The 26426-nt window shown below is 37.4% G+C and overlaps 2 protein-coding genes across 7 annotated transcripts; one reads left to right on the top strand and one right to left on the bottom strand.

The window, feature by feature from the left end:
• The first annotated feature begins 653 nt into the window (after positions 1-653).
• Positions 654-20790, top strand: suv39h1a (SUV39H1 histone lysine methyltransferase a). Of its 5 annotated transcripts, none has more exons than XM_083553765.1 (6): positions 654-765; positions 2657-2802; positions 2958-3617; positions 4662-4808; positions 10196-10249; positions 20373-20790. In XM_083553765.1, the coding sequence occupies exons 1-5, from the start codon at positions 735-737 to the stop codon at positions 10211-10213; spliced, it is 1002 nt and encodes a 333-aa protein (XP_083409891.1). In that variant the 5' UTR covers positions 654-734; the 3' UTR covers positions 10214-10249; positions 20373-20790. The 5 variants fall into 5 exon arrangements, with proteins under 5 accessions (XP_083409891.1, XP_083409892.1, XP_083409890.1 ...); XM_083553766.1 differs by lacking the exon at positions 20373-20790 and adding an exon at positions 11310-16545; XM_083553764.1 differs by lacking the exon at positions 20373-20790 and adding an exon at positions 10737-10875.
• On the bottom strand, positions 10322-23038 carry gpr173 (G protein-coupled receptor 173). Of its 2 annotated transcripts, XM_083553768.1 has the most exons (3): positions 22340-23038; positions 21326-22173; positions 10322-17204 (listed from the first exon to the last, which is right to left on the bottom strand). In XM_083553768.1, exon 3 carries the CDS (start codon positions 16958-16960, stop codon positions 15797-15799), a length of 1164 nt encoding a protein of 387 aa, XP_083409894.1. In that variant the 5' UTR covers positions 16961-17204; positions 21326-22173; positions 22340-23038; the 3' UTR covers positions 10322-15796. The 2 variants fall into 2 exon arrangements, with proteins under 2 accessions (XP_083409894.1, XP_083409893.1); XM_083553767.1 differs by having other exon boundaries at positions 21326-23038.
• Positions 23039-26426: the final 3388 nt, after the last annotated feature.

Raw genomic sequence — 26426 nt, 5'->3', positions numbered from 1 at the left:
CCTCATGACGAGCCTCTCGAAGCACTTTACCGACATCTTCAACACAATGTTCTATGTTTTCCTGAAACATGTGAAAAGTTGTGAAGAATTTGGCAGCTAAATGAAAGTTCAATACAATCCCAATACAAAAAAGTGAGCGATTATCAATAGCGTGGCTGTAAAGCTGATTTGAGCTTGTTTAGAAGTCTGGTCAGCCTTTTGGAATTTTGTGCATAGATGTTTCAGTGGTCTCCACTTGGTCTCCACACAGAAACACCATGTTCATGTGCCATGGGTGTAGAGCTGCACTTATCAATCAAATCCGCCAAGCATAATATAAAATCAGGGTAAAAAGGTAGAGTTTCATTGACATTATAGAGTCACACATAAAAAAAGACTATATATATAAAGGCCATAATGTCTCCTAATTACAATAAAAAGAAGCCACAAATCATGCTGGTGAATTTGCAGCAAATTGTATTCCTTCAGGAGACTATCTTTTAACATTATATGGTTTGGAAAATAAAGACCATCCATAAGAAAAATATGTGCAGTGTTATAACGCTTTACCCCACGGATTTAGGTTCGAATGAATCATGAATCGCTGACCGAAAGCAGGTCTGACTGCGGACAGAGGGAGAGAAATTGACCAATGAAAACCGAGTTACTTACTCTTAGCAACACATCGACCAATCAGGAAAGCGAATTGTGTATACTTCATTTCCGGTATATTTGATCAGCGTTTGGGAAGAGAAATGGAGGGAGGGATGGCGCGGTATTTAAAAGGTAAGTAAAGCTTGTGCAGTTTATGATACAATCGTTAAAAGCTACTGTCGGTGGCTGCATGACCGGCAAGAAAAAAATTCTTATATAATTACATTCATGCCAATTAATATATTTGTAATATATATATATATATATATATATATATATATATATATATATATATATATATATATATATATATATATATATACATACAAATATATATATATATATATATATATATATATATATATATATATATATATATATATATATATATATATATATATATATATATACACATACAAATATATTGATTGGCATGAAAGTAATTGAATTTTGATTGATTGAAAATTGATTTAAAAAAATTAATGCAGTAAAAACGAATTAAGAACTTTAGAATAGTCAATGTGCAGTTTTGTATAGCAATACAGATTTACTGTCCTCTAAAAATAACTCAACATACAGCCATTATTGTCAAAATAGCTGCCAACAAAAGTGAGTACACCCTAAGTGAACATGTCAAAACTGTGTCCAAAGTGTCAATATTTTGTGTGAGCACCATTGTTATCTTGCACTGCCTTAATCATCCTTCCTAATCATCATGGAATTCACAAGAGCTGCACAGGTTGTTGCTGGGATCTTCTTTCACTCCTCCATAATGACATCTTAGAGCTGCTGAATGTTAGACATATGGTGCTTCTCCATCTTCTGCTTGAGGATCCCCCACAGATGCTCAATAGCGTTCAGGTCTGGAGACATAGTTGGCCACTCCATCACCTTCACCTTAAGCAGGGCAGTTGCATCTTGGTGGTGTGTTTAGGGTCGTTATTATGTTGGAAAACTCGGTTGGCCCAGTTTCTGAAGGGAGGGCATCATGTTCTGCTTTAGAATGTCATAGTACATGTTGGGATTCCATGTTTTTTCTCAATGAACTGCAACTCCCCAGTACCAGCGGCACTCATGCAGCCCCAGACCATGACGCTACCGCCACCATGCTTGACTGTAGGTAAGACACAATTTTCAGGGTGACAATCATCATCAATTTTTGCGAAGACAATCATCAGGGTGTCGCCACACTGGACATCTTCTGAGCTAAACAAGTTTATCTTAGTCTCATCAGACCACAGGACATGGTTCCAGTAATTCATGCTCTTGAACTGTTTGCGGGATTTCTTCGCAGCCAGCTTCAGAAGAGCTTTCTGGGACAACGACCATGCAAACCGACTTGTTGCAGTGTGCGGCATATGGGATGAGCATTGATAAGCGGATCTTTCGCTTCTGTAACCTCTAAAGCAATGCTGGCAGATCTCATGCATCTGTTTTTTCAAGCCAGCTTCTGAAGCACAGCACAAGGACTCAACTTCTTTCATCGACCCTTGCGAATTCTGTTCCGAGTGAAACCCATCTCAGAAAACCTCTATATGACCCTGGCCACTGTACTGTAACTCAGTTTCAGGGTATTAATGATCTCCTTATATCCGAGGCCATCTTTGTGGAGAGCAACAATTCTAATTCTCAAATACTTAGAGAGTTCTTTGCCATGAACATCCAGTGGTCAGTATGAAAGAATTGTACTCAAAGCATCACATTTTAATTGCTTTAATACAAGATACACAAATTTGTATGTCCTGTCATGCAAACAAAAACATGATCATGATGAATAGGACATGTGGCTTTGCATGGTTAAGCAATGTACAGCTGTTATCATTTAGGGTATACTCATATTGGCACTTGGGGCATACTTTGTTGTAATGTATGCTATTTCTTTAGTATTGTCCCTTTATAAGATACACACACACACACACACACACACACACACACACACACACACACACACACACACACACACATATATATATATATTAATGTGTGTGTGTATACATATAATTATAATTTTTTTGCTCCAAAGAGTGCCGTGTGTCTTGCAAATACTCACGGGATGAGTTGCAGGCTCTTTGTCGCAAACAGAAATTAGTGTGCAAGCAGCTGGCTGTGGCTGTGGACGACTTTAATGACTATGTGGTGGATTATCTGTGTAATTATAAAAAAATAAAGGTGAGTGAACATCTTTAATGGTAAAGTTTTTGTCTCATTTCTCCCTATTCTTGATATCAGTAATACATGCTTTTATAAACATAATTATGATGAATTAATTTACATATTGCATTTCTTTTTTTCCCCTATTACATACACACTATGCCCCTGTGTAGAGTAAGGAATACTTCCTGGTGAAGTGGAAAGGTTACTCGGAGTCCGAGAACACATGGGAACCACATAAAAATCTGAAATGCCCCCAGATTCTCCAGCAGTTTCGGCAGGACATGTGTTTAGCATTGCTTTATGCTAAAATCCCACCAGATTCGAGCTCATTGGATGCCTCTGCAGTTTCCTTCATCCTCCAGAGGGCCAAGCAGCGTGTGAAGCTGCGGCGCTGGGAGGAAGACCTGAACCGAACCTGTCAGCACAAGGGCCGCATTTTTGTCAGGAATGATGTAGACCTGGGTTGCCCTCCTAGAGACTTCACCTACATCAACAACTATAAGATCGGTAGCGGTGTGGAGCTCAATGAAGCAGCACTAGGGTGTGAATGCACGGACTGCATTAAAGAACCTGTAAACGGCTGCTGTGCTGGGGCATCAGATAACCTTATAGCATACAATAACAACATGCAAGTAAACATCCAGCCTGGGATGCCGATATACGAATGTAATTCAAGTTGCCAATGTGGGATAGACTGCAGAAACAGAGTGGTGCAGAGGGGCATCCAATATGACTTGTGCATCTATAAGACAGCGAATGGAAGAGGCTGGGGTGTGCGCACACTTGAGAAAATTCCCAAGAACTCTTTTGTCATGGAATACCTTGGAGAGGTGAGCAGGAACGAGACAAAATTGTAGGAAGCACATTGAAATCTACAACTAAACCCATGGACTGTAGTGTCAGTCATATTCTGGCAGAATTATTTTATTTTTCCCCTATAGATCACTGAAATACTATAGAAAATTAACAAGTGGAACCAGTGAGCTAGAGGCAAAATGTATTATTGTCATTACAGCTTCAGGTTGCCAGGTTCCTGAAAATGAATTTCTTGTTTTCCATCTGGTTCCCTGGTTTCCCCACACTTCCCTGAAACATTCCAGGTGACACAAAATTTGCCGCAGTTGTGGATGTGTGTGTAAATGTGTCGCATCCAGGCAGAATTCCATTTCATGTCCTTATCATAAACCTGTCCAGGATAAAGGTATTAAGGAATAGATGTATAAAATGAATAGAAGTTGCTAATAAATGACTAAATTAGTAAAAGTAGAAGCATCACATAAGCCACATTTTGCTACTACTCTTTCTGAAAAGAAAAAAAAAGCCTTGCAGAATTGGTAGAAATGCTGTAAAAATTAGAATAATCACATGGACTATTATTGAAACGACTGCATGCCATTTGACATTTTTCTGTGGCATACTGTATGTCAATGTGAAATATGATCAGTGTTTTCACTCATACCTGGGGTGAGAGCAGGATGTGAAACATGGCAAAAAGTATTGTTTTTCCTCGCTCACATATGCATGGTAACATAGCCAGTAGGTAGTCAGTAAGTGGGCGTAGGTAAAAGCATTTTTGATTTTTAAATGATCAATACTTCATTAGTTGTATACAATATGCCAAGATTCCTGGACCAAAAAGGGGAAAAAAGGTCAGTAATGATTTTCTTTTTTTTTTTAAATACTTAACTTTATTCTGTGGACATGAGGAGCCAGAAAAAAACATATTTATTAGAATTAGTCTTACATCGCCTGCCACTGGTGTGTGTGTGTGTGTGTGTGTGTGTGTGTGTGTGTGTGTGTGTGTGTGTGTGTGTGTGTGTGTGTGTGTGTGTGTGTGTGTGTGTGTGTGTGTGTGTGTGTGTGTTTGTTTTAAGATCATCACCTCAGAGGAGGCTGAGAGAAGAGGACAGATGTATGATCAGCAGGGTGTCACCTACCTGTTTGATCTGGATTATGTGGCTGATGTCTTTACTGTGGATGCTGCTCATTACGGAAATATTTCCCACTTTGTCAACCACAGTGTGAGTGTGACCGATCATGTGCTGATTAGCTGTCAGTTTGTCATGTTCTACGAGACTGTGACAGACAATGCGAACAGTCAGTTACAACTTATTTAATGTCTATAATCTAATCTAATTTGGGTGAATCGCAACCTCTAACAAAGTCATGATGCATCAGCCATAGACAAGATTTCTTACATTAAATGAGCTGGCTATCAGCCTACCATGCATATATATTAACTTTAATATTATTAGATGCTCTTTTTGACATTCGATTACATCTTCCCTCCGTCATGTTGCTGTATGAAGATCAAAGTGTCTTCCCAACCATTTTGCAGTGTAACCCGAACTTGCAGGTGTATAACGTTTTCATTGACATTTTGGACGAACGCCTTCCCAGGATTGCTTTATTTGCGACACGAGCAATAAGAGCTGGCGAAGAGCTCACTTTCGACTACAAAATGACAAGTAAGCATGTGCAAAACTTCACTGCACTTTGCACTTCACATACCAAGAAAATCTTTTTTTTTTTTTTTTTTTTAATAATGATTTATTAACAGGTCTGTGGTTTATACATTCAACTTTTGTGGTATCGTCTATGTTACAGTTGATGCAGTAGATGCAGAAAGTACCAAAATGGACACTAAATTCAGCCTGGCAGGAATAGCAGACACTCCTATCAATCGCATTCGCATTGAGTGCAAGTGTGGAGCAGAGAGCTGCAGGAAATACCTGTTTTAATTCTCCCTAGAAAAAGAGCAAATCATTGTTCCAATTTGTGCACTTTCTTTTTTAAATAGTTTTCAGATGGCTCTCTGGTGTAGTTTTTAATTTATGTTTTTCATTTACCTTTTATTTCGACCCAAATAATGCAGATCAATATCATACCATGCAAAGTATATGCATTTTTTATTTGATTATCACAGCTTTCATTTGTACTGTTTTCACAAAGCTTTCACTCCTTATTTGATTTATAGTGAAAATGCATTAATTTATTCCTCCAATCATCCTTCAGAACCGCTGTGTCTTGGTTAAGGTCATGATAGATCTGGAGCCTATCCTGAGGATACAAAATTAGACACTAATCTATGACAGGGTTATTGATAAAATGTGTTTTGAACAGTATATTATACAAAAAACTGTCACTTGCATATTTTAAGGACCCAGGGTTCATGACTACATTCATTTTCTCTGAATTCCATCATCCAGTTTTGTCTCATCTCCCAGAAATACAGGTTGGTAAATTGGCTACACTAAAAAAACACCTGGTTGTGAATGAGTGTGATGCCCATCAAGGGTGTTTTCCAGCTCTGTGTCTATGGGCTCCAAACCCACCATGACCCTAACAAACTGATTACTCAAGTGAATTAATGAAAGAACAAATATTCAAGATATTTTGATACCTTTTGTAAACTCAGGAACTTGTGATGCTTGTATAAAAGTTCTAATAAAAGGCATATTTAACCTCTACAGTGCATTATATAGTCTTTGTCCTAAAGGAGCCTGTTCTATCCAGCAGATGGTGCCACTGTATTCCTCTCCTGCTGTGCTTCAGGCTAATAAAACAAAACTACATTTTTTTGTGAGTTATTTCACATTAAAGCCTGCTGGAACTGCGTTCAGGTGTAAAATAAATAAATAAATAAACAGCCTGCATAACAAATTTGAATGAAGATGCAATCAGTCTGTAGTGATTTCTGTACATTTTGTTGCTTATTAAACATGAAGGGGTTTGGTTTTTTTTTTGTTTTAAATTGCTTAACATGCACATTTTTATTTGTATTTTAAATAATTGCATCACAAGTTCAGTTAGATCTCATGTCAAACATAAGGCCTGTGGGTCAAATCCATCCCACAGGCTTGTTTCAGTTTGCCCATGTGAGCGTGGAAAAAAGCAATAGTTAAATGGCTCACAGTGGGTCTACGCTAATGCTTAACAATTCTACACTATCCAGAAATCATAGTGGGATTGTAGAATTGTCACCACAATTGTACTGCACATGTGAACACTTTGCTCACTGCTTAGCAAAGACTGATGAATGATGGCGTTTAAAAATATCAAAAGGTTACTTATTATAAACAACTCTATATACAACCCTATTCAAACCTGGGTTTGTTGAAAAAATAAATAAATAAATAAATCAACACCTGATGTAATACATTGATGTCTAAAAAATGATTCAGTGGCATTCTGTGCTGGTGGTGGTGTAACCAGGTATTCATTTTGGTTGGTTGAGGAAATACAATATACCATTTATCATCTCTACTAATTAGATTATATGGTACTGTAGAATGTATCAGTATCTCAGTATCTGAGAGCATTAGAAATGCTGACGACATGTATTGCACACTCTACCACCAAACAGTCATTCATTTTGATATTTGTTATGATCTTGACCCGTATCTGCACAGTTCCTTTATGCAATGAATTGCTCCCACATGATTGGCAGATTAGATAACTGCATGAATGTGCAGGCCTAAAAGTGTTCCTAATAAAGTGGACAGTGAGCGTATATGCATATAATAAACTTTGATTACAGCCATTCAGGGTCTTATGGTCTGAGGAAAATTTCGTGTTTGACACCTGTTAGTTAAACAGAGTTTCCAATGAGACTTCTAATTGAGCATCAGCAATGCAGAAGCACAATGTTTTTCAGCCTCTGTTTTGTCTTCCTGTGGTTTTTTTGTTGTTGTTTGTTTTGTTTTTATTCATAGCTCAAATTTGTTTTTGCTAGGAAATTGCATTAGGACTCCTGTATCTACCACATTAAGACACATTAATGGACAAATCTATGTGCAGGACAAACTGAATTTGTAATATTATTTTTTAAATTAACTTTTTAGGGCAACTAATATTTTAGGATAATACAGTTAAGCAGAGAAAGCTAAGAGAGTCTGTGTCTCAAACTATTTTTCTTGCTATTACTTTATATATATGAACTTTGTTACCTAAATATCTACAGCAGGGGACAAAAAAATATTCCCATGTTTTTAAAGCGCTTTTCTGAACAGGATCTTGGGTAGTCCAAATGGTCGTCCTGAGCATAATGAAAAGTCTCTAGCTGCTCCCTCTGGGGTCTGAGTTTTGGTCAGTCAGCTTTATTGACCTTTATCTTCCTTACTGAAGGTCTATGTTCTCTGACCTTCATCTGTCTTTGTCTGTTTGTCTCTTCTCTTTAATCTTCCGCTTAGCAGCTCATCATTACCTTTTTCCATGTCCTATACAAACTTAATACCCTTCTGCTTTTCATGCTACAGCACTTCCACAGTATGCATTTAACTTGGACTGAGTGAAGGGTTTTTCTCTGGCCGTCATTGAATTGGGTGGATTTATGTTGGATCAGGCCTAAGTGTAAAGACTGTGATGCTAGAAGCTGAGCTCAGTCATGTGGTCACAGAGCTTGGACATCACAACCCTTACACAGATGGCATAGTGAACTGGTGTTGGTCCCTACCGTCTATGTTTGTCATATAGTAAATATTTTTTCCATTTAACAGCAGGTTTAAATAAAAAATTCTACTATTAACTATTAGAGTTATGACAGCACAAGGTATCAGTATGTAAATAAAACAATGCTTTAGTGGTAAAATATTCTTTACAAATAAAAAAATCCACAATAGTCTCAGATTTCAGCAGATTTCCTTGTGTTTCTGCAGACTGAAATGCATCAAGCAGTTTTTTTCTTTATACGATTATAATTAGTGCTAATATTAATAGTAATAATAACATTTTTGTTTTTAGCAAAATATCATGCTAATGTAATAGTCATGTGATACAATGCTTTGAAGAATTATTGAAGTAAATTAAGAACTTTTTGTATGATTACAATATTTGTCTAACAGCTGATTACTGATTCAACACCCCCCCCCCCTTCATTACCGTACCTTTACATTTTTAGTATTTTGTTATATTTATTGCATGCCTTATTGCCTATGTTTGTGGATACTGCTGGAAGCTGTAAATTTCCAATTTGTATGAATAAAGTATCTATCTATCTATCTATCTATCTATCTATCTATCTATCTATCTATCTATCTATCTATCTATCTATCTATCTATCTATCTATCTATCTATCTATCTATCTATCTATCTATCTATCTATACTGTTATTGTGACATAGTGACTTTTATTTTTTTTTATTTTAAGTTTAATCTAATCTGATATAATTTAACTAAATACATTCAAACCATAACCAAGTTATTCTTTTTTGGTTGGTCAGTATTCACCCAACTGTATAATTTCTTGGTAGAACAAACTTTAGGAGAATTGCGGTTGCAAGAATATGTGTCATCTTTCCACATATGAATCCTGATATTTTTGTCCATTCATATTCTTACACAAGTTTTGCCAGATTGTATTGAGACAGCAATTTATGTCTTGCCAAAGATTGGCAATACAATAGAGGCCCCTTTTCTTCTCTCACAACTGCATGAAACCTTTATTTATTTTTCAACATCCAGGCTATTGTCCTGCAAACAGTTCTGTATATCTAAGCAGTGGAGTTTTCCATCTCCATCATTACCCATGGCCTCTTTGTTACTTGTTGTCTAATGGCCTGTTTTCACAATCACTTACATTTGTTGCATCGTCTTCTATATGAGTCAGACTTGTTAAATATTCTTTCATTTTTTTAAATATTAGATTTCAGTGATGCTCCACAGAATGTTAAATCTTTGGTATATATTTTTTCTTTTACAAACAAACAATAATTGATACTTTATGTTAATAGCTCCTTGCTTTTCTGGGTTTTTTTTGGTGTTATGATAATGTACATACAGTAATATAAGCAAAATGGTTTGATTTTTTTTAATGAAGGCCAAATTTCATTAAAAACAGCAAAGAGAGAAAGAAATACATATTAGCATATAGAACTGTTGCATGCAAGGCAACATTCAAGCAATTTCAAGTAAAATAAAACCAGTATGATGATCAATTCATTCATTCATTCATTTATTCATTCACACATTGTCTTCATTAGTAACTGCCATATCCTGGTCAGGGTCACTGTGATTCGATCGCACAATGAAAATACATGTTGTACACACACCCATTCACAGTCATACCAAAGAATGTGAACGTGAATAGATACATAATTCATATGAGGATCATCCACCAGCTAAAATTTAGATTTGTGTCACTGTTAATAATTTATCATTGAATAATAAGTGACAGGTTATTGACATTTTACATGAATTTTTAATAAATAATGAAAAGAATTCCTTCCTAGCAGATTTTGAGGTTTAGTTCTTACTCAAGGCAATAAGTGAATGTCACAGTGCCAAGGTTTACACTCAGCACTGTATCCGGTTTACTTCAGAGTAAAGCTAAGAATCTGCTTCTCTTATTCTGACAGTGTTAACACAACGGATTGGTGTGTCAATAAGCATGTTTCTTTATTTCTTTCAGGAAAGGCTACCAGCATGAAAGTGGAAGATAAGCCATATCCATAACTCTTTGGTGGTGAGTGCATTCTCTTAGAATAAATAGTCCTCTACTGTCATATATATTTCATTCTGTTTATTATTTTATTAAAAAAAGAAATACTGAAACTCAAAAACAATTAATGTAAGGATTTTTTTTTTTTGGTAAGATAAGATTATTGTGTGGTATTCAACCATGTTTTTTTTATTTTATTTTTTTTTATAGTAAAGCCACATTTTGTTGTAGTAACAGCTTTAAGACTTTCAGGAAACATATGTACAAGCTTTCAAGTGTTGAAGTAGTTTTGGCTCGTTTCTAATTGGCAGATTTGCTACAGGTTATTCAGGTTGGTTAGGTGATGCTTGTGGACTGAATGTTGCTTTGGCTTTGTGCTTGACATCATTATTCTGCTGAAACAAAAATTTCCTTCCAAGATTAAATTTTTCAAGCCAGTTCTCCTGCAGTATTTCTCAAGATTGTACATCTCTATGTTCGCTTTATTCATTCTCCCTTCAATTCTAACTAGATGCCTTGTCTCTGCTGATGAGAAGACACCATCATACTTCACTGTAGGTGCTCGGTGCCTTGAGGCAAAGAGAAGATTTGGGTTTTTGCATTACAAGTAGAGCTTGACTTTTGGATGAAAACCCATATCTTGGTTTTATCTGACCACAAAACCTTTTCACACATCTAGGTCACTCATGCTTTCCGCTAAACTCCAGCAGTGCTCTTGATATGGTTGACTGGTGCACCTTTACTTCACTCCCAGCCCTTGAACTCTGTAGTTCCTTTAAAGAAATTGTTGGCCTCTCTATGGCTTCTCACAAGTCTCATTCTTGTTTGAGTGTTAAATTTTGAGAGATAGCCTTTTTTGGTAGTGCCTGAGAGGTGTGATACAACCTGGATAGCTACCTGGATATTGATCCAACTGCACTTGTGTCAGATCCAAACACTTATTTTATACGTTTTCCCTAATCTTTGCTTTTGAATAAAATTTTTTCGAAATTATGTAGGATGTTCTTCGGTCTTTATTTTCCTTTAGATTCACAACGTGACTAATGAGCCTTCAAACGTGTTTTTTTGTTTTTTTTTCCCCCAGAAAATGACAGAAACTTTAATGACTCATTGGCTCCCACAGCACAGGGTTGAAATACTTATGCAATATATTGATCTTTTTTTTTTTTCTTACAAATATTTCCTAAAATATATCCAAAGTGACCTTACACTAATTGTTTTGGGGTTTTCGGGTTTCAAACGGCATGAAATTTCCAGTTTACCATTTTAATTCAGTTTAATTAGAATATGAGAGAATGAGCCTTATGTGAAAAATATGAAAAAATATCCTTTTGGTTATAGAAAACTGTTATGGTGAGGGTTCAATATTGCAGGACCTAATTTTGCAGCTTGAATCTGAAAGAACAAAACTCTGATCCATCCTGCACCCTTCCAGTCCCATACCACATATGCTGCCATGGTATTATTATTATTATTATTATTATTATTATTATTATTATTATTATTATTATTGTGTACCATTAAACTCGTCTGGATCTGATATGATTCTCACCGAATTACACCAAGTTACACCAAATTAACAGTCCAAAACGCAACAAAAGTAAACTTTTATTGTCATGTCGGGGGGGGGGAAACCCTTTAATATACAGAACAAGATATCTGAATCTGAAATCGAACTTGACATTCTCACTCATTTTTTCCCCCTGTCATTTCTTTTCAGTTATCATACACTCATGAAAAATGTGACTTCATAGTTGATCAAAGAAATATTTTACTCCGAGAAATGTTATAACTGAGCATTCTCTTTCTTTGTCATGCCTCATTAGTTCATTCATATTTTTGGCCTTTGTGGTATACGGGCTGCAAAAATCTCTTTAAAGTATATATTTGCTCTTCAAAAAGAAAATTATTTTACAAGATGTGTTTATTTTGCACAATTAAGAAAACCAAAAGTGTGGTAAAACAAATACGATAAAAGATTTTAAATAAAGCAAACAAGATATGCACTTAATTCAATCTGATATGTAGATTTGCTAGCTTTTAAATCAAATTAGAAATTAAACTGAAGATATATAAATCTGGAAAATGGATGTTGTATCCTAGGTTGCAGTTGACCAGGAATAAAAAAAATCCAAAATATTTTGTGCTAAAGGGCAAAACTCAAAGACATAAGCTTAACTTAATCATAGACTAAAATGAAATCTTAATAGTGAATCATTATGGCAATTTAGACCCAGAGTATATTTAAACTGTGTCCATGAACTTTGCAATTAACATTGCTATGTTAAATTTAACCACAATCTGAAGCCTATAAATATTCGTTTGTGAATAATATTCCACTCCATTCATTTGCATTTCAATTATTCTTTTATTTATTTCCTGCGCTCCGTGTGACCATGAAATTGGCAGAAAATTGAGAGATAACAATTGTGGGAATAGTGCAGTTTACACTCCTGGAGCAACCAATAATGTTTCCATACTGGATTAAGATTCTGGCTTTAAGCAATTATTTCATACGTCATCTACACTTATAGAACAGTGTTACAAGTTACTGAGCTACCATTTTATTTGCCTTCCCTGGGACCTTGTGGTATTTTAAGAATCAGTACCCATTTTCCTCAGTTAATATTAGTCTTACCATTTTGAAACTCTTTCCAAATCGAAAGCTTTAGGCCATTTGTATGTTGTAGGTCTTATTAATTCTTACATTTTTAACTGTTTTACCTAAAATAGTGTTAAAAAAAACCTTCTTCTGAGTCGTTTCCTCTTAAGGACAACTTATTAAATACATAAGATACTTTATCCATGCGAGAGAAGTATGTACTGGCAAAGGAGAGTGAACTTGATCAACTGTAGGAGTGACATTTTTCATTAGGCTGTCCATCTCTGTCAAGACCATGCTTGATATGGTTTCATCTCTAGCAGCCCCTCTCTCCCCCCCTTTACCAAGTCCTCTCCCACATTCATACTTGGCATAAACAATCACTCACACATGCGTGGTAAAAAGATGATAACCAAGAGTCCATCCCTTACCCTCCCCCCAGTTTGACATTAGTCCATAGTCCATATAATACACAGGAATTCACACAGAGGTCACAGTTATTTTACAAAAGATAGAATGCCTGAAGCAACTAAAAATGTTCTACCAGGCATTTTTGCTTGTTACAAAAAAAAAAAAATCACTCCCTTTTCACCCGCCCACATGCCCTCCCTCCCAAACACCAATATGAGCACTTGTTCTTTTTTCTTATCCCTTCAACATATGAATACATACAATATCACCAACCTTCACCTGCATCCTTTTCTCCCACCCCCAAAGATAAGAAGAAGGAAAAGAAAAAAAAAATGAAACAAAACTCAAAAATGTCTCAAAGAATTCCACAAGGATGAAGGAAGTTCCTTTTAATTCCACTCGGAAATCAAGTTTTGGAATTCAAGTCTTTCCATAGAACTGTGCAAAACTGTACACATTAGTGTCACAATTTGGCAAATATTTTCCAGCTAGTTTACTGCCCTTTTGATGCATTTTTCTTCTTGACCTCAGTTTGTATAGTTGTGACGGGGAATGAAGAATGTCCTCCAATAGTCAGCAAAGACACAGTGTTATCCCCCCCAGCATTCATTTCCCACCCCCCTCAATGTCTTTAGAGGCATAGAGCTGTCAAATCCTCCTTGCATCAGTAGTATTTAACCTTCATAATGGACTAAGGCAATAGATGCAAATAACAATAAGATTTCTCCCCATTTAGTAGTGGGTACATGGATTTAGCTCTTGGTGTAGTCATTCATTTTCCTGAAATTGTGTTTTGTTTCTTCTTTTTTTATTTTTTTTTAAATTTGATCTTTAAAAATGGAGCAGAAAGGAATTAGACCATCCCAAGCTGAACCTGACTACCTCATTAAAACTCAATTTCCTGCTCTCTGTAACATTCAGCTAGATATTACAATCGCTGTGTCTCCGTCTACATCGTTCAACCAATCAACATATTACTAGCCACCCCCCCCCCCCAAAAAAAAAACAAACAAACAAATTAAATAAATTAATTAAATAAATAAACCATTTTAATGGTCAACACATTTTAATGTTGTTTGCAAAATATTATCATTAGGCCAATTAATCTAAACATCTTCCTTTCCCAGCTCCTTATCTCTACTAATACTTGCACTTGGATCTGGACCATTATTTAATAAAACAATGTGTGATGTAAAATCTTATTTTTTCCTCATCAACTGATACTGCTCATAAATATTATTACAATATGCTTAGTTTCATATTTTGTTAGTGAGTGTTATTATATGACCTCTGTGGTAGGTCAAACAACCACAGCCTGATTATAAATAATAATTGTATGCTGAATGTCGCAACTAACATTGTTTTAATAATAGAATATCACTGAATTGAATAACGCAAGTGCAGGTGTTCTGCATTTTCTCATAATACGTCTTTCTTTTAAACTGTTGAAAGTTGTTATGCACTTATTGATATGACATCAAATTGGATTCAAGTAACTGCCAATTTTGTACTCTTAAACATCACAAAGGATCGTCCAAAAAAGTCTGATTCACTTCGGTAACATCTCGGTTTCAGTGCTTTGTACCCAATGTATGTATCCAATCAGGGGATTTTTGGCTAGAACATCAAAAGCAGACAAAAATGTTGAATGCTTTCAGAAAAGATGAGTTTTATATTATAAAGACTTTGCTGTTTTAAACTTTCTGTTTTGATATCAACGTATGACTCATGAATTAAGCAACCACATCATACGGGAACTCGTCGTTTTCGGCATTAAAGCACTTTCATCAATGGAAAGTAATTTATAAATATGACAGAGAGACAAACATGGTACGTCATGAGACATGGGAGCAAGTGCAAGTTCAACTACAGTCTATTAGATTAAACTTCAAAGATTAGTGTTCAACTTGTTTTCAAGTAGTGTAAATTTCTAAACCCCCAGAAGAATCAGTGTTCTATAGGAAATATTTAAAACTGTCATGTTAAAATTTTGCAATCACATACCAAATTTGCATTTCAAATCTCATAAGTTATTTTGGCCCTCAGCACTTATAAATGTAAGAATACATGCAATTGGTTTTAATACTGTCATATATGCATTTTTTTAAAGTAATTATCTCAAATAGTAATGACTATGCCAAAGAAAAGCTTTAAAGCTTATCAGTACATGATCATTGAATGAGTGAATTAATGTTAACGTTATGTTTAACTATTTTCATAGAGCAATCACATTTCCAACACTCTTACACTCATTAACAACAATGAGTTTGTTCTGAAAACAGTTTTTGTCCTCAGAACTATAGCATCATCAAGGCTATATGAAATAGCACTGTTTCTCAAAACAAATTTGCATTTGATTGAGTGCCACGCATTTTAGCCCTGAACCCTTTCCCTTAATAATATCATGAAAAATGTCAACAAAAGACCTTACATCAAAAGAAAATATCCCTCATGCCTCCAACACCAAATACCTTTTGTAAACCTTATTACCTGTCCAGTTGTGATCAGGCCAAACAGAAATAAAGGAAATGATAACAGAAATGAATAAACACTTGTCTTTACATGACACAATAAGGCTCACGGGGTAGTTGAGGTTTAGTTCTACAACAGGGAGGCAAATGAGCCAGCAGACCCTTTTTGAGGTCCTTGTTAAGGAAAAAGCAAATAATGGGGTTCACCCCTGCTTGGGCAAAACTCATCCAGACCGTAGTGGAGAGGTACCGGTGTGGGATGGTACATGCTTTCACGAAAACCCGCCAATAACAGGCAACAATGTATGGTGACCACAGCACCAGAAAAAACAGGGTGATTACGTAAAACATCCTGCCAAGCTGCTTCTCTGCCTTGAACTCCTCCATGCCTAGCAGCCGTCGGTTCTGGTTGTGCAAGTTTTGCCTGATCCCCAACAGGGTAGGTGGCATTGGGCCCCGGCCGAAACCTGCAATCCAATTGGCGGCTGCCTGGCCAGTGGCTCCAGGCCCATGAAAGGTCCAATTTTGGCTGATGGCGGGTACCATCTGGACAGGCTTCATCTTGCGGTGCTTGTACTCAAAGAGCAAGAGCTTCATGTAGACCACGTGAGTGGCTAGGATAAGCACAGCCAGCATAAGCATGAACCCTAGCGTGTCATTGGCCTTAAAATAACGGTGCTCAAAAATGCACTGATCTTCTTCACGGATAAACTTATAGGTGCCCACATCAAATACGGGTGGAAAGGCCATAGCAACTGAAAGTGTCCAGACCATACACACCACAGCAACACACGTCCAGAAGGTCATACGCTTAGAGTAGAACCGATGGTGGGCAATGGCCATGTATCTTGTGACGCTAATGCAGAACAGCATGAAGGCTGCATGAAAGCAGAACAACACAGCCATGAAAGCTACCACCTTGCAGCTGAGTACACTGTAGGTCCAGGTTGAGCCATTCTTAATAGATACCAGTACAAAGGGAAAGCAGACTGCTGACCGAATTGTATCAGCCAAGCAAAGATCCAACAAGAAGTAGTATGGGGCCTTGTGAAGGGATCTGTCCCTTAATACTAGCAAAGATACCACCAGGTTGCCCACTAGGCTGATGCATATGATCAGCCCTAGCAGGACAAGCTTGATGTAGGTAGACACAGCTGATGAAGGCTCTTCATTCACGGTGCCACCCGCAGTAGCCACAACTGCAGCCAGGGCATTGTGGGACCCATCACTACTCTCGTTTCCGTGGGCCATACCTCTTGCTGCTCTAATTGTAGAGCTTTGTCCTCTCCTTTAGAACCAACACCTCCTTTTCTGTCACCTCCACCACCACCTCCTCCTCCACCTCCTCCGGTTGAGCTGTTTTTCGTCCTCGTGGTTGCCTCTATTTGTTGTCTCACGTAGAACAGGAGTAGCTGGTTCTGCATTGCCTCATTTTGTACAGTTGTCTTTGGGGCTCCCTTTCAACAATTTCTCTCCTCCTGACCCTTCACAACACCTATGAGCAAAGTAAAACCATTGTTATTGTCCAAAATAAATGTTGTAAATACATTCCTATTTTGGAGATTTTTTTTTTAAATAGTGATTTCTTGAAAATCCCTTTCTCTAAGAATGTATTAATGAGGTATAAATACTTTTTTTTTTATAAAATGACCTTTACAGGTTGAAAACATTCTTTTATTAGTGCCCTGCTATATGTGGGCAAACGTGCCCAGATTGATTTTTAATGCTTACAAGGACATATGATAAGATGATTATACCCTGAATATTGTTAAAGAGAGAAATGCTTGAGGGATCACAATTTGTATGAAAATAAACAAATTATATACACTTAAGATTTACTTGGCTGCCAGGTGAGTTCCCTTGCCGTCTCATACTGTCACCTTCGGTTACTTCGGGTAATTCACAATTTCTTAGCTTTTCCTACTGCAAATCAGCACGATTTTTATACATAGGCCATACCTTCACTGAATCCCTTATTGCTATCCTTTTTTGTTAATCCAACAGATACATCTTACATAATGCAATGCATATTACAAAGTATCAATCAGCCAAATTTTTTCCCCTAATGTCGAATTTTAGCCCCCGAATATCGAACTGCAGTTCAAACCAGTTTGCTAACTGTGAAATCAAGCCATATACTAACATATGGATGGATCATGGGTCAAATGACAGGTATCTGTTCCATTAAATGATTTTAGTCATGTGACTAAATGAGAGAACATATGTATGTGTATGTTTTACCTTGAAGGCACTCCTACCACATGGATTTTTGTTTAATTTCAGCTCCAAATGCACCTGAATCAGGTAAGATTGTTGATCATTCTTTAGTGTTTCTTAAATGCCTTGCCAAAATAAACTAGATTTAATTCCTGCCAAACAAAAAGGAGGTCAGGAAAAAGGAAAAAACAAAAACAAAATAAACCATGGATAACAAATTGCACTGCCAAACCAAAAGTATACTCTACTTAAAATAGTACACTGACATAATCAAAATGTTTGGACTTACAAATATGCGAACAGAATGGTTAAGACCAAAATTTGACATCTCTCCAAAACCTTGGGGGATCAAGAGCTACATATTTGTACATGTCAGCTGTAAACATAAATCAATCAATAGTCTCCTAAAAGGGATAAGCAGGGCTTCTGTAAGCAGCTGCTGTAGCATGCTGAGGAACATCATCTGCCTTGCTCTTTGCACAGAGCAGATCAGCTGTTCCCACCACACGCAACATTGCATGCCAGCAACTAGTTTGTCATAGTGAGTACCTCACTTGTTGCTAGGCTACAACACCTAACATCACGTTTTATGTATTGAATGTGGGTATCTCTGTGGAGAAAGAGGCAAAGGGATGGGAAGCAGGAAGGAGAGGTGGTGGGGAGGGGGGAGGGGGGTGTAGGTAATAAATTGCACATGATCTACACTGAGGCTGAGAAACCTTAAAGTTGTGGCTAGATGTTGAGGGCCAACATGAATAGATAAGCAATAGATAGATGCACGTATAGATATGGTGGATGCTAAGGGGAAAAAAAATACTCGTCTGTTTTCTGCCATTGCTACCCTGATGCGCTGACACAAAGCATTTCTATGAATGGCTACCAGATATTACTTGAGTGATGTCTGTCTGAGATCATTAAAAGCCTTAGTGCCAGACTCCTAAAGGACAGAAAACAACCTATTGTTTTAGAGCAGTCATACTAATGTACTTCTGTTACAGCAATTACAGCAGCTTGTTGCTAAGCTACAGGGTCCTTCTGCCTCGTGTAGTGTGTGCATGTGTGTGTGTGGTGTGTCTTCGTACAACTAAATGCTTTTGAATTTGTATGTGCCGAAGCGAGGTGGGAGGGATTGCTCATCGGTTACCAGTGAAGGAAAAAAGTGAAGGTTTTGTTTTTGTGTAGTGGCAGATTAGTCATTTAGCATTACCTGAAATTATCAGTTCTGTGAAGAAAAACAATATTAGTCTGCAAAAAGATGGATGATGAATAGTACCACCTTTTTTTTGCGAATGCGAGATGAAAATATGCAAACATAAACAGCAAGGATCAAATTCATGTCATCAGTTTATGCATATCTCTAAATGCTCATTATGCCTTTTCACAAAATATTTTCCAAAAACTGAAGTGTTTAGGTAAACATATGAGAATTTATTTTTTTAAATGAACACCTGTTGTATAGAAGTGGTGGTAATGAGATATTTCATGCTGCATGGCCACTTCAGTGATCTTACTTATAAAATAGCACACTCCTATCAAAGAAGGTTCTTTAAGACATTTTGGACAATTTAAGGTTCTCAGCTTGCTTTGAGGGTTCTACATCTAAGTCGTTTTTTAATAAGAAAACAGAGCTCCACAAACAGCATTAAAGTGTTCAACCAGAGGAACAGCCAAATAACCCTAAAACATACTTGACTTTTTGTACTACGCCTGAGTATAATAAAATGTATATTAATACAAAATAGCTGGCAACAGGTGTGACTGCCATTCCATAAATCTGGATAGAAAACATTATCTTGCTTATCCAAATCCATTTCCTCTCCTGATTCCAAGATGTCCAAAGACGCTCAAGTGCTTTTTTAAATGTACTTAGCTAGCAAATGATCTTTTATATGAGACTCCATTTTGACTGTAGACCTTTTTGCCACACGGTTAGGTATCTTTAAATATATGACAAACAAATCCTGTCATATTGGAATTTCTGTCCATTAAATATCAGTTATAGTTTTGATTGACAATGGAAATCTATAATCATCACAAAAATCTGATTGTTGTCTTTCATACTTTTTGAAGGAATCCAATGATTCTTAGGTGAGTGGATCATTTTTTAACATGCATATGAACAATGTAATACATTAATGAAAAAGCTTGAATCTCCCTCACCCAACCTCGAAAAGTGATCACTGGCACACACTCAAGCTACAGTTCAAACAAATCTACACTAATACAACCTACAATACTATGAGGGAACATAGGGACGTGATTGAATCAGATAAGAAGTCGTAGGCAGCCTATCGACATATGCAGATAGGTCTCTGTGCTTCTTCTAACCGCGCCATAACGCATCATATCTTCAAACACTCCGCACTTGTGGCTGTGTATTATTGGGAGATTGTAATTTCTGGTAGGAATAGCGGCTACAGGAGTGTGTGTGTGTGTGTGTGTTCAGGGAGGAGTCGGGTGGACTGGTGTGAAGTCGGTATGGAGTCAGAAGGCCGAGCTACAGTTAAAAGCTGGATAGCAACAGCAGAGAGAGTGCGGCTAGCGGCTCGCACTATGGGAGGAGCAGGCGACACGGAATTGTCAACCAAAAGCAGACACCATCACTCCCACTGCTCTATAACCCACCGTTTGGCTAGAAAACGGTTAACAATTATCATTATGCCATTTTGCTGTATGTTGGTGTGGCGTGTATGTGTGTGTGTGTGTGTGTGTGTGCGCGCGCGCTACGGGGGTTTGTGCGGGCACTGCGTTTGATGCGCCATTTAAACATTTACGCCGAGTTTCTAGTGCGTCCAACCTGCGGCGGATGCTCGATTTCATTACGAATTAATGTGATTATAATGATTCAGTTCTGAGACGAGAGAGAGAGAGAGAGAGAGAGAGAGAGAGAGAGAGAGAGAGAAAAAAGCAGACAGCGGTAATGCGTCCAAAAGCCCACGCAAAAAAAAAGTGCAAACGACCTGTATAAGCGCCTGAAGCGAAACCTACTGCCAGGGTTGATGCTGGGATTTTTTTTTTTGTTGTTATTGCTTTATTTATTTTTTTTGTCGGGGGTCATTTCGAGCTTTGTAACTCCACCGGCCTCTTTTACCCAGGTACACAAAACAAATGACTTATTAACAGTTAAGAGGACGCCTTATAGCCATACACTATGCGACATGGGATGGGGCTACTTTGTCTATCCTTGAAGGGTTAAGACAACCGGCACCCCCCCCCCCCCCAACCCCAAAGAATGTAGCATAATAATATACAGGTTAAAAGGTTATCCTAGCTTTGTTGATTATATATATATATATATATATATATATATATATATATATATATATATATATATATATATATATATATATATATATTGAGAGAACATTGATGAATGTGAGGCCGAGATGGAGCTTCTACCTGGAAATCTCCAGTTTGTCCTCAGCAGCAGGCCTGTACAGGAGCTTGTTGCAGTTGGCAAGGACCGAAAACACACAAATGATGCAAAAATCGTTCTTTTCCCAATGGCACACCTTTTTCCGAGAATCAAACATGAATCCAAATCTGCGGCCGGGTATCGACTGTCAACTCGTTTAGCCAGGAACAGAACCGGAAGAGTAATAAGATGGATGGGGGAGAAAAAAAGGCGAATTAATAAACAAAATGGTTACGTCTGGGGGGGGAAGAAATAACGCAAAAGAAAACCTGTTTCGTGTCGAAAAACGCTAGTCTCCGGTGTTGGCTCGTTAGCTTATGTAAACACGGGATTTAAAAAGCAAAAAATGTCGTTTCCTTTTTTTTCGTGTGCATGTCATGTCTTCGGGTTTCCCATCAACGCTAGCCTAAGCATCAGCAGTATATTCCCATCGCAATGTGGTAGAATTCAGTAAATACATGGGCAGACTCTTAGATTACGCCTTTTCTTTTTAGGGTAGCCTAATGGAGAATCCTGTGATACGCGGCAGTGTCATGTTGAGGTACGCAGCACTGGGTTCAGAACGCCTTGGCGCTCCCTAATAGCATTCCAGCTCAAGCTGATGCTTTCTCACAGTCTTCAATTTCTCCCCGAAATGTCAACCGAAGCTGAAAGCCGCGTTTTCCTCCGCCAGGATGACATCCACACTGCTTCTCTCGAAACGGATTCAAGCTGTCGGCTGAGTTCAGCATCTCCGCCTCTCCAGCGCTGTGAACGTTCTCCTTTCGCCCAGTGCTCTCATCCTCCTCCTTCTGTGTGTGGATGTGGAGGCTACACAGCACACACAGGCGCCCTATTTAAAACACATAGGCATAACCACACACTGCCTTGGATTCAAACAAACAAAAACATATCGGTGTAAGAAAATGGTCCTATATGGTCCTCAAAAGCAAATGGTCTTCAGTAACCTGTGGAAAATTGTGAAAGATGGACATAATGAAAATGCTCTTTTGATCTACCGTGAATAAGAAAAAGGCGACTCGGCAACAGTTCGGCTCGCTCTCGGTTTTTTACGGAAAAGACCGAACGTCACTCGGGAATGTTCGGCACCATCGCGCGCTACTGCGTGTATATGTAGGGGACATAATGTAACATCAATCTTTTCCATTACTTTAACAGGGGCACGACTCTTTCACCTGACCTAATAGATATTTTCAACAGATTGATATTACACTATATGTATCCCCCCAAAAATTGGATGCACTCACAACTCAAAATAAAGGGCCCAAACATATGGTACCTTTCTAGCTCTATAAACACCTATAGAGATCTATGAAGACACAGATTGTCAAGGTTGGTGTGGAAGTTGAGCAGACTGCACTGAGCACCTTGAACCCTAAGGAACACTTATGCCATTGTAGCTAAATGGACAAATCTTCACAGCAATTCACCAGTATAACCGATCATAACAACATAGAGGAAATCCGGAGTGGGATGTTCGAAAAGCACATCAATGTTTGACCACGTAGTGTACATAATACAAATTGGTTCAATGTTTTAAAAGCTTCAATAGGAGCTAATGAAGATCCACCCTGTTTCTCAAGCATTACTGTATTCTAAATTCATAAGAGATTTGTATAAATTATGCAACAGTTGCTGCATACAAATTGCAATCACTGGACAGCTTGACTTATTGCAGCACAAAATATTTCATTTTCTATTTATAGCATTTTGCAGACAGCCTTATCCAGAGTGACTTACAGCTGAGCAGTTGACAGTTAAGGGCCTTGTTAAAGGGCCAAGCAGTGGCAGCTTGGTGGTGCTGGGATTTGATCTGAGCTACCACCTCAGTCACTGACCAGAAGCTTAATAACTCATTCAATATGTTTAAATCATGTTTTATAATTCAAGTATTAGTTAATGGTTAATAAAAATCAGTGCAAATAACATGGAATGACCTTTTAGTCAACCACAACCAATAAACTAGATTTTGGTTTTTTGAAAATTCATTTTAAAATGAATTGCCATTATGTGAAACAGATGTTAAACATTTACTTAATGTACAATCTATAACAACTCTGTAGCCATGCAATTAAAATGTTATCATTTACAAGCAGCATATTTAAAAAGTTATAATTTTGTCTTCATATGTACTTTTACATTCATGTAAAACAAATAGAGAAAATGTAAGGAACTAGAATCTAATAAATATAGGACAAAAAGTACATTTAATTAAACAACTAAAAAACAACACCAAATGAAACAACTTCTCACATAGCATCTGTTCACTCCTGACTGTCTGCCTACATAATTTAATTAATCCCACATCTAATATTTTGTCTTGCAATGCAATGTAGGTTACTACTGAACAATGTCTGCACTGCAGTGTCCTCACAAGCAGCACAAACAGAAACATGCAGTCATGAAGTTGTATATTACAGTATATATATGCCCCAAAAATAGGTTTGTGGCTAATTTCATTATTCTTTGACACATTGTTCTAGATATCGGATTTTAGAAATGTATTTAAATTAAATTCATGTAATTAATTACATTTGAGGCACTAGTCCTAGACATTGTTGTAGCTGAAAGCTACAATATGGGGTTGTTTTTACTGAAGTACAGTAAAAACAAGTGAAGCAGATAAACAGTTACAGTCCTGAAATACCATGACAAATTATCAACTGTAAGACACCCGCTTTCCTTCCTTAAAGTTTTAATTATTAAAGACACTGAACCGGCTCACTACTGAAGCACTGAACAAGCCTCAAACTATGACCAGCCTTTGTCATAGTTAGGTCATAATTGACATCATGGTCTATAAATGTGTCCTGCATATCTAAATATTTGCCTCACTCTGTTTCTACCTTGCATGCGATGACCCTTTTATCAAGCTACAACGCTTTCCTTACTTGCAAGAGTGGTCTGTTGTCCCAGTATAATGCATAGTTGCTCCATGGCTCTCTGGTTCATGTGTTTGCCAACAATTGCCAAGGCCCTTAACCCTCTATGCTCCGGGGGTCCCTTACGAGGGAAATATCAAGGTCCGGGACGTCGGAGTGACGTGGGGCCGCCTTCCTGTGGGCTCAACACCTGCAGGAGGGACCGTAAGGGACGGTGCTGTGAGGATTGGGCAGCAGTCGAAGGCGGGGGCCTGCTTAGACTGCTGCCCCCACGACCCGGATTACAGATAAGCGTGAGAAAATGAATGAATGAATGACTGCCTTATTCGGAAGGCAGGATGTGCACATCATTTATTGTAACATTAAAACGTTTTCCCTGTCATCATTGAAAATGTTTCAATGTAACAATGAATAAATAATGCTTGCTAAAGTCATGGTCTGCAAAGAGATTACAAAGGATGCATAGTATCTAACTTGTTGAAGGGTAGCAATCAGCGGAGGGGTTTAAAAGAATTTCCAAAACATTAGATGTACCATGGAACAACATAAAGTACATTATTAACAAATAGAAATCTACAGAAACATTTGAGAATCTGCAAGAAATATTAGGCAAGTACTGATTACTCTTTGTCAAACTTTGATATTCTTTACATGTCTGGACTATACGGGTAGGGTGGAAAGACGGAACTCTTTTCTCAGAAGGAGCATCCAAGCACAACTAAATTACTCTAAATCATGTAACAAAAGGTGTACTGTCTGATGAGACCAATTGCAAAAGGTATAAAAATACCTAATTCCAAATGAGCCCCGTACCACCAGGGTCTCAGTATCATGCTTTAGGGCTTTTAGTCAGCCAGCACTGGGCCTTTTATCAAGATTGAGGTAATCATAAATAGCTACAAATATAATTTTAGTGCTAACCTTGGGTGAAAGGGAATTTCTTGTTTCTTTCTTCGGGAATAACACAAAGTCAGTGCTGCAGATCAAATAGAACTGCTCAGCTCAGCCATTAGAAGATCAATGTTTTCTAATGACATTGCGAGACTTGAATTCTACTCAATATCTGTGGGGTGAGCTAAAGTTAGCTTTGTACAGATAACCTTACAATTCGAAAGCATTGAAAAATATCACCAATGAAGATGTAATATACAAATAGGCTTTTACCCGAAAAGAAGGAGCGGTGAAATAAAATCACTAGTGCTTCTACAAAGTATTAATTTATGAGTGTGCACAGGGTTGTTTTCTTCTTCTTCTTTCGGCTGCTCCCATTAGGGGTCATCACAGCGGATCATCTGTCTCGATACCACCCTGTCCAGCATTCTCCTACCGATATACCCCATGTCCCTCCTCTGCACGTGTCCAAACCATCTTAATCTTCTAGGATAGAAGTTCTAAAAAGATTCTGATTGTTTTTCACTTAATTTTTTATGTTGTTATTTCTCAATTAAAGAATAGTTCTTATATGATTTCTTTTAAATTTTAAAGTTAAATGTATTTTTAATGTATTATTTTTTTGGCATATCACATAAACCTGCCCCAGGCATGTGTAGACTTTTATATCCATTCTATAGTTTCATAGGCTTGACAACTGAAACTATAGCAAATCGGTCCTCTTGTCTTATTGCGATAGGGGCATTTCCAAATTGTATCCTCAATATTCATATATCACAGACATTTCATTCAGAGTAAAAGACTTTAACAGTTCCCTGGGGAAAAAGTCTACTCAAAAATTAATTAATCCGTTAGAGATAGAGATATCATTAGAGATAGATTGCTCCCTGTAGTGCAGTATAAGCAACTACTTTTATACTAACTTGTTAGGTAAAACTGACTCACAAAACAATTTTTTTAACTTAACATCAAGGTAACATGTAACAACATTCAGATAGAATTGTCCTGTTTTTCATTGTATTTCCTTTATTTTACAAGAAAAGCCATTTAGCAAAACCTTTTTGTAATTTTTACTGTTTACAGTAATGCTTGCAAAATCTACCTGGCAAGCCACTAGGTCTACTTTGTAGAACATTAAACCTTTGCCTCATCTTGAAGTGTGTTTAATGAAAATGAGATCTGTTTGGTAAGCCAGCTCACTCAGTAGGCCCTTGTTCCTGGCATTAAGTCTATCTGTAAGTCTATCTGTAAGTTGCTGGTAAAAAGGTGTTTTGTCTCTGCATGACACAGTGCCCTTTTGGCTGCCAGAACA

The sequence above is a fragment of the Silurus aristotelis genome (assembly GCF_946808225.1).
Source record: "Silurus aristotelis genome assembly, chromosome: 11".
NCBI classification, from domain to species: domain Eukaryota; kingdom Metazoa; phylum Chordata; class Actinopteri; order Siluriformes; family Siluridae; genus Silurus; species Silurus aristotelis.
Note: the sequence above shows the minus strand (reverse complement) of the source record. Positions and strands in the feature narration are given on the sequence as shown.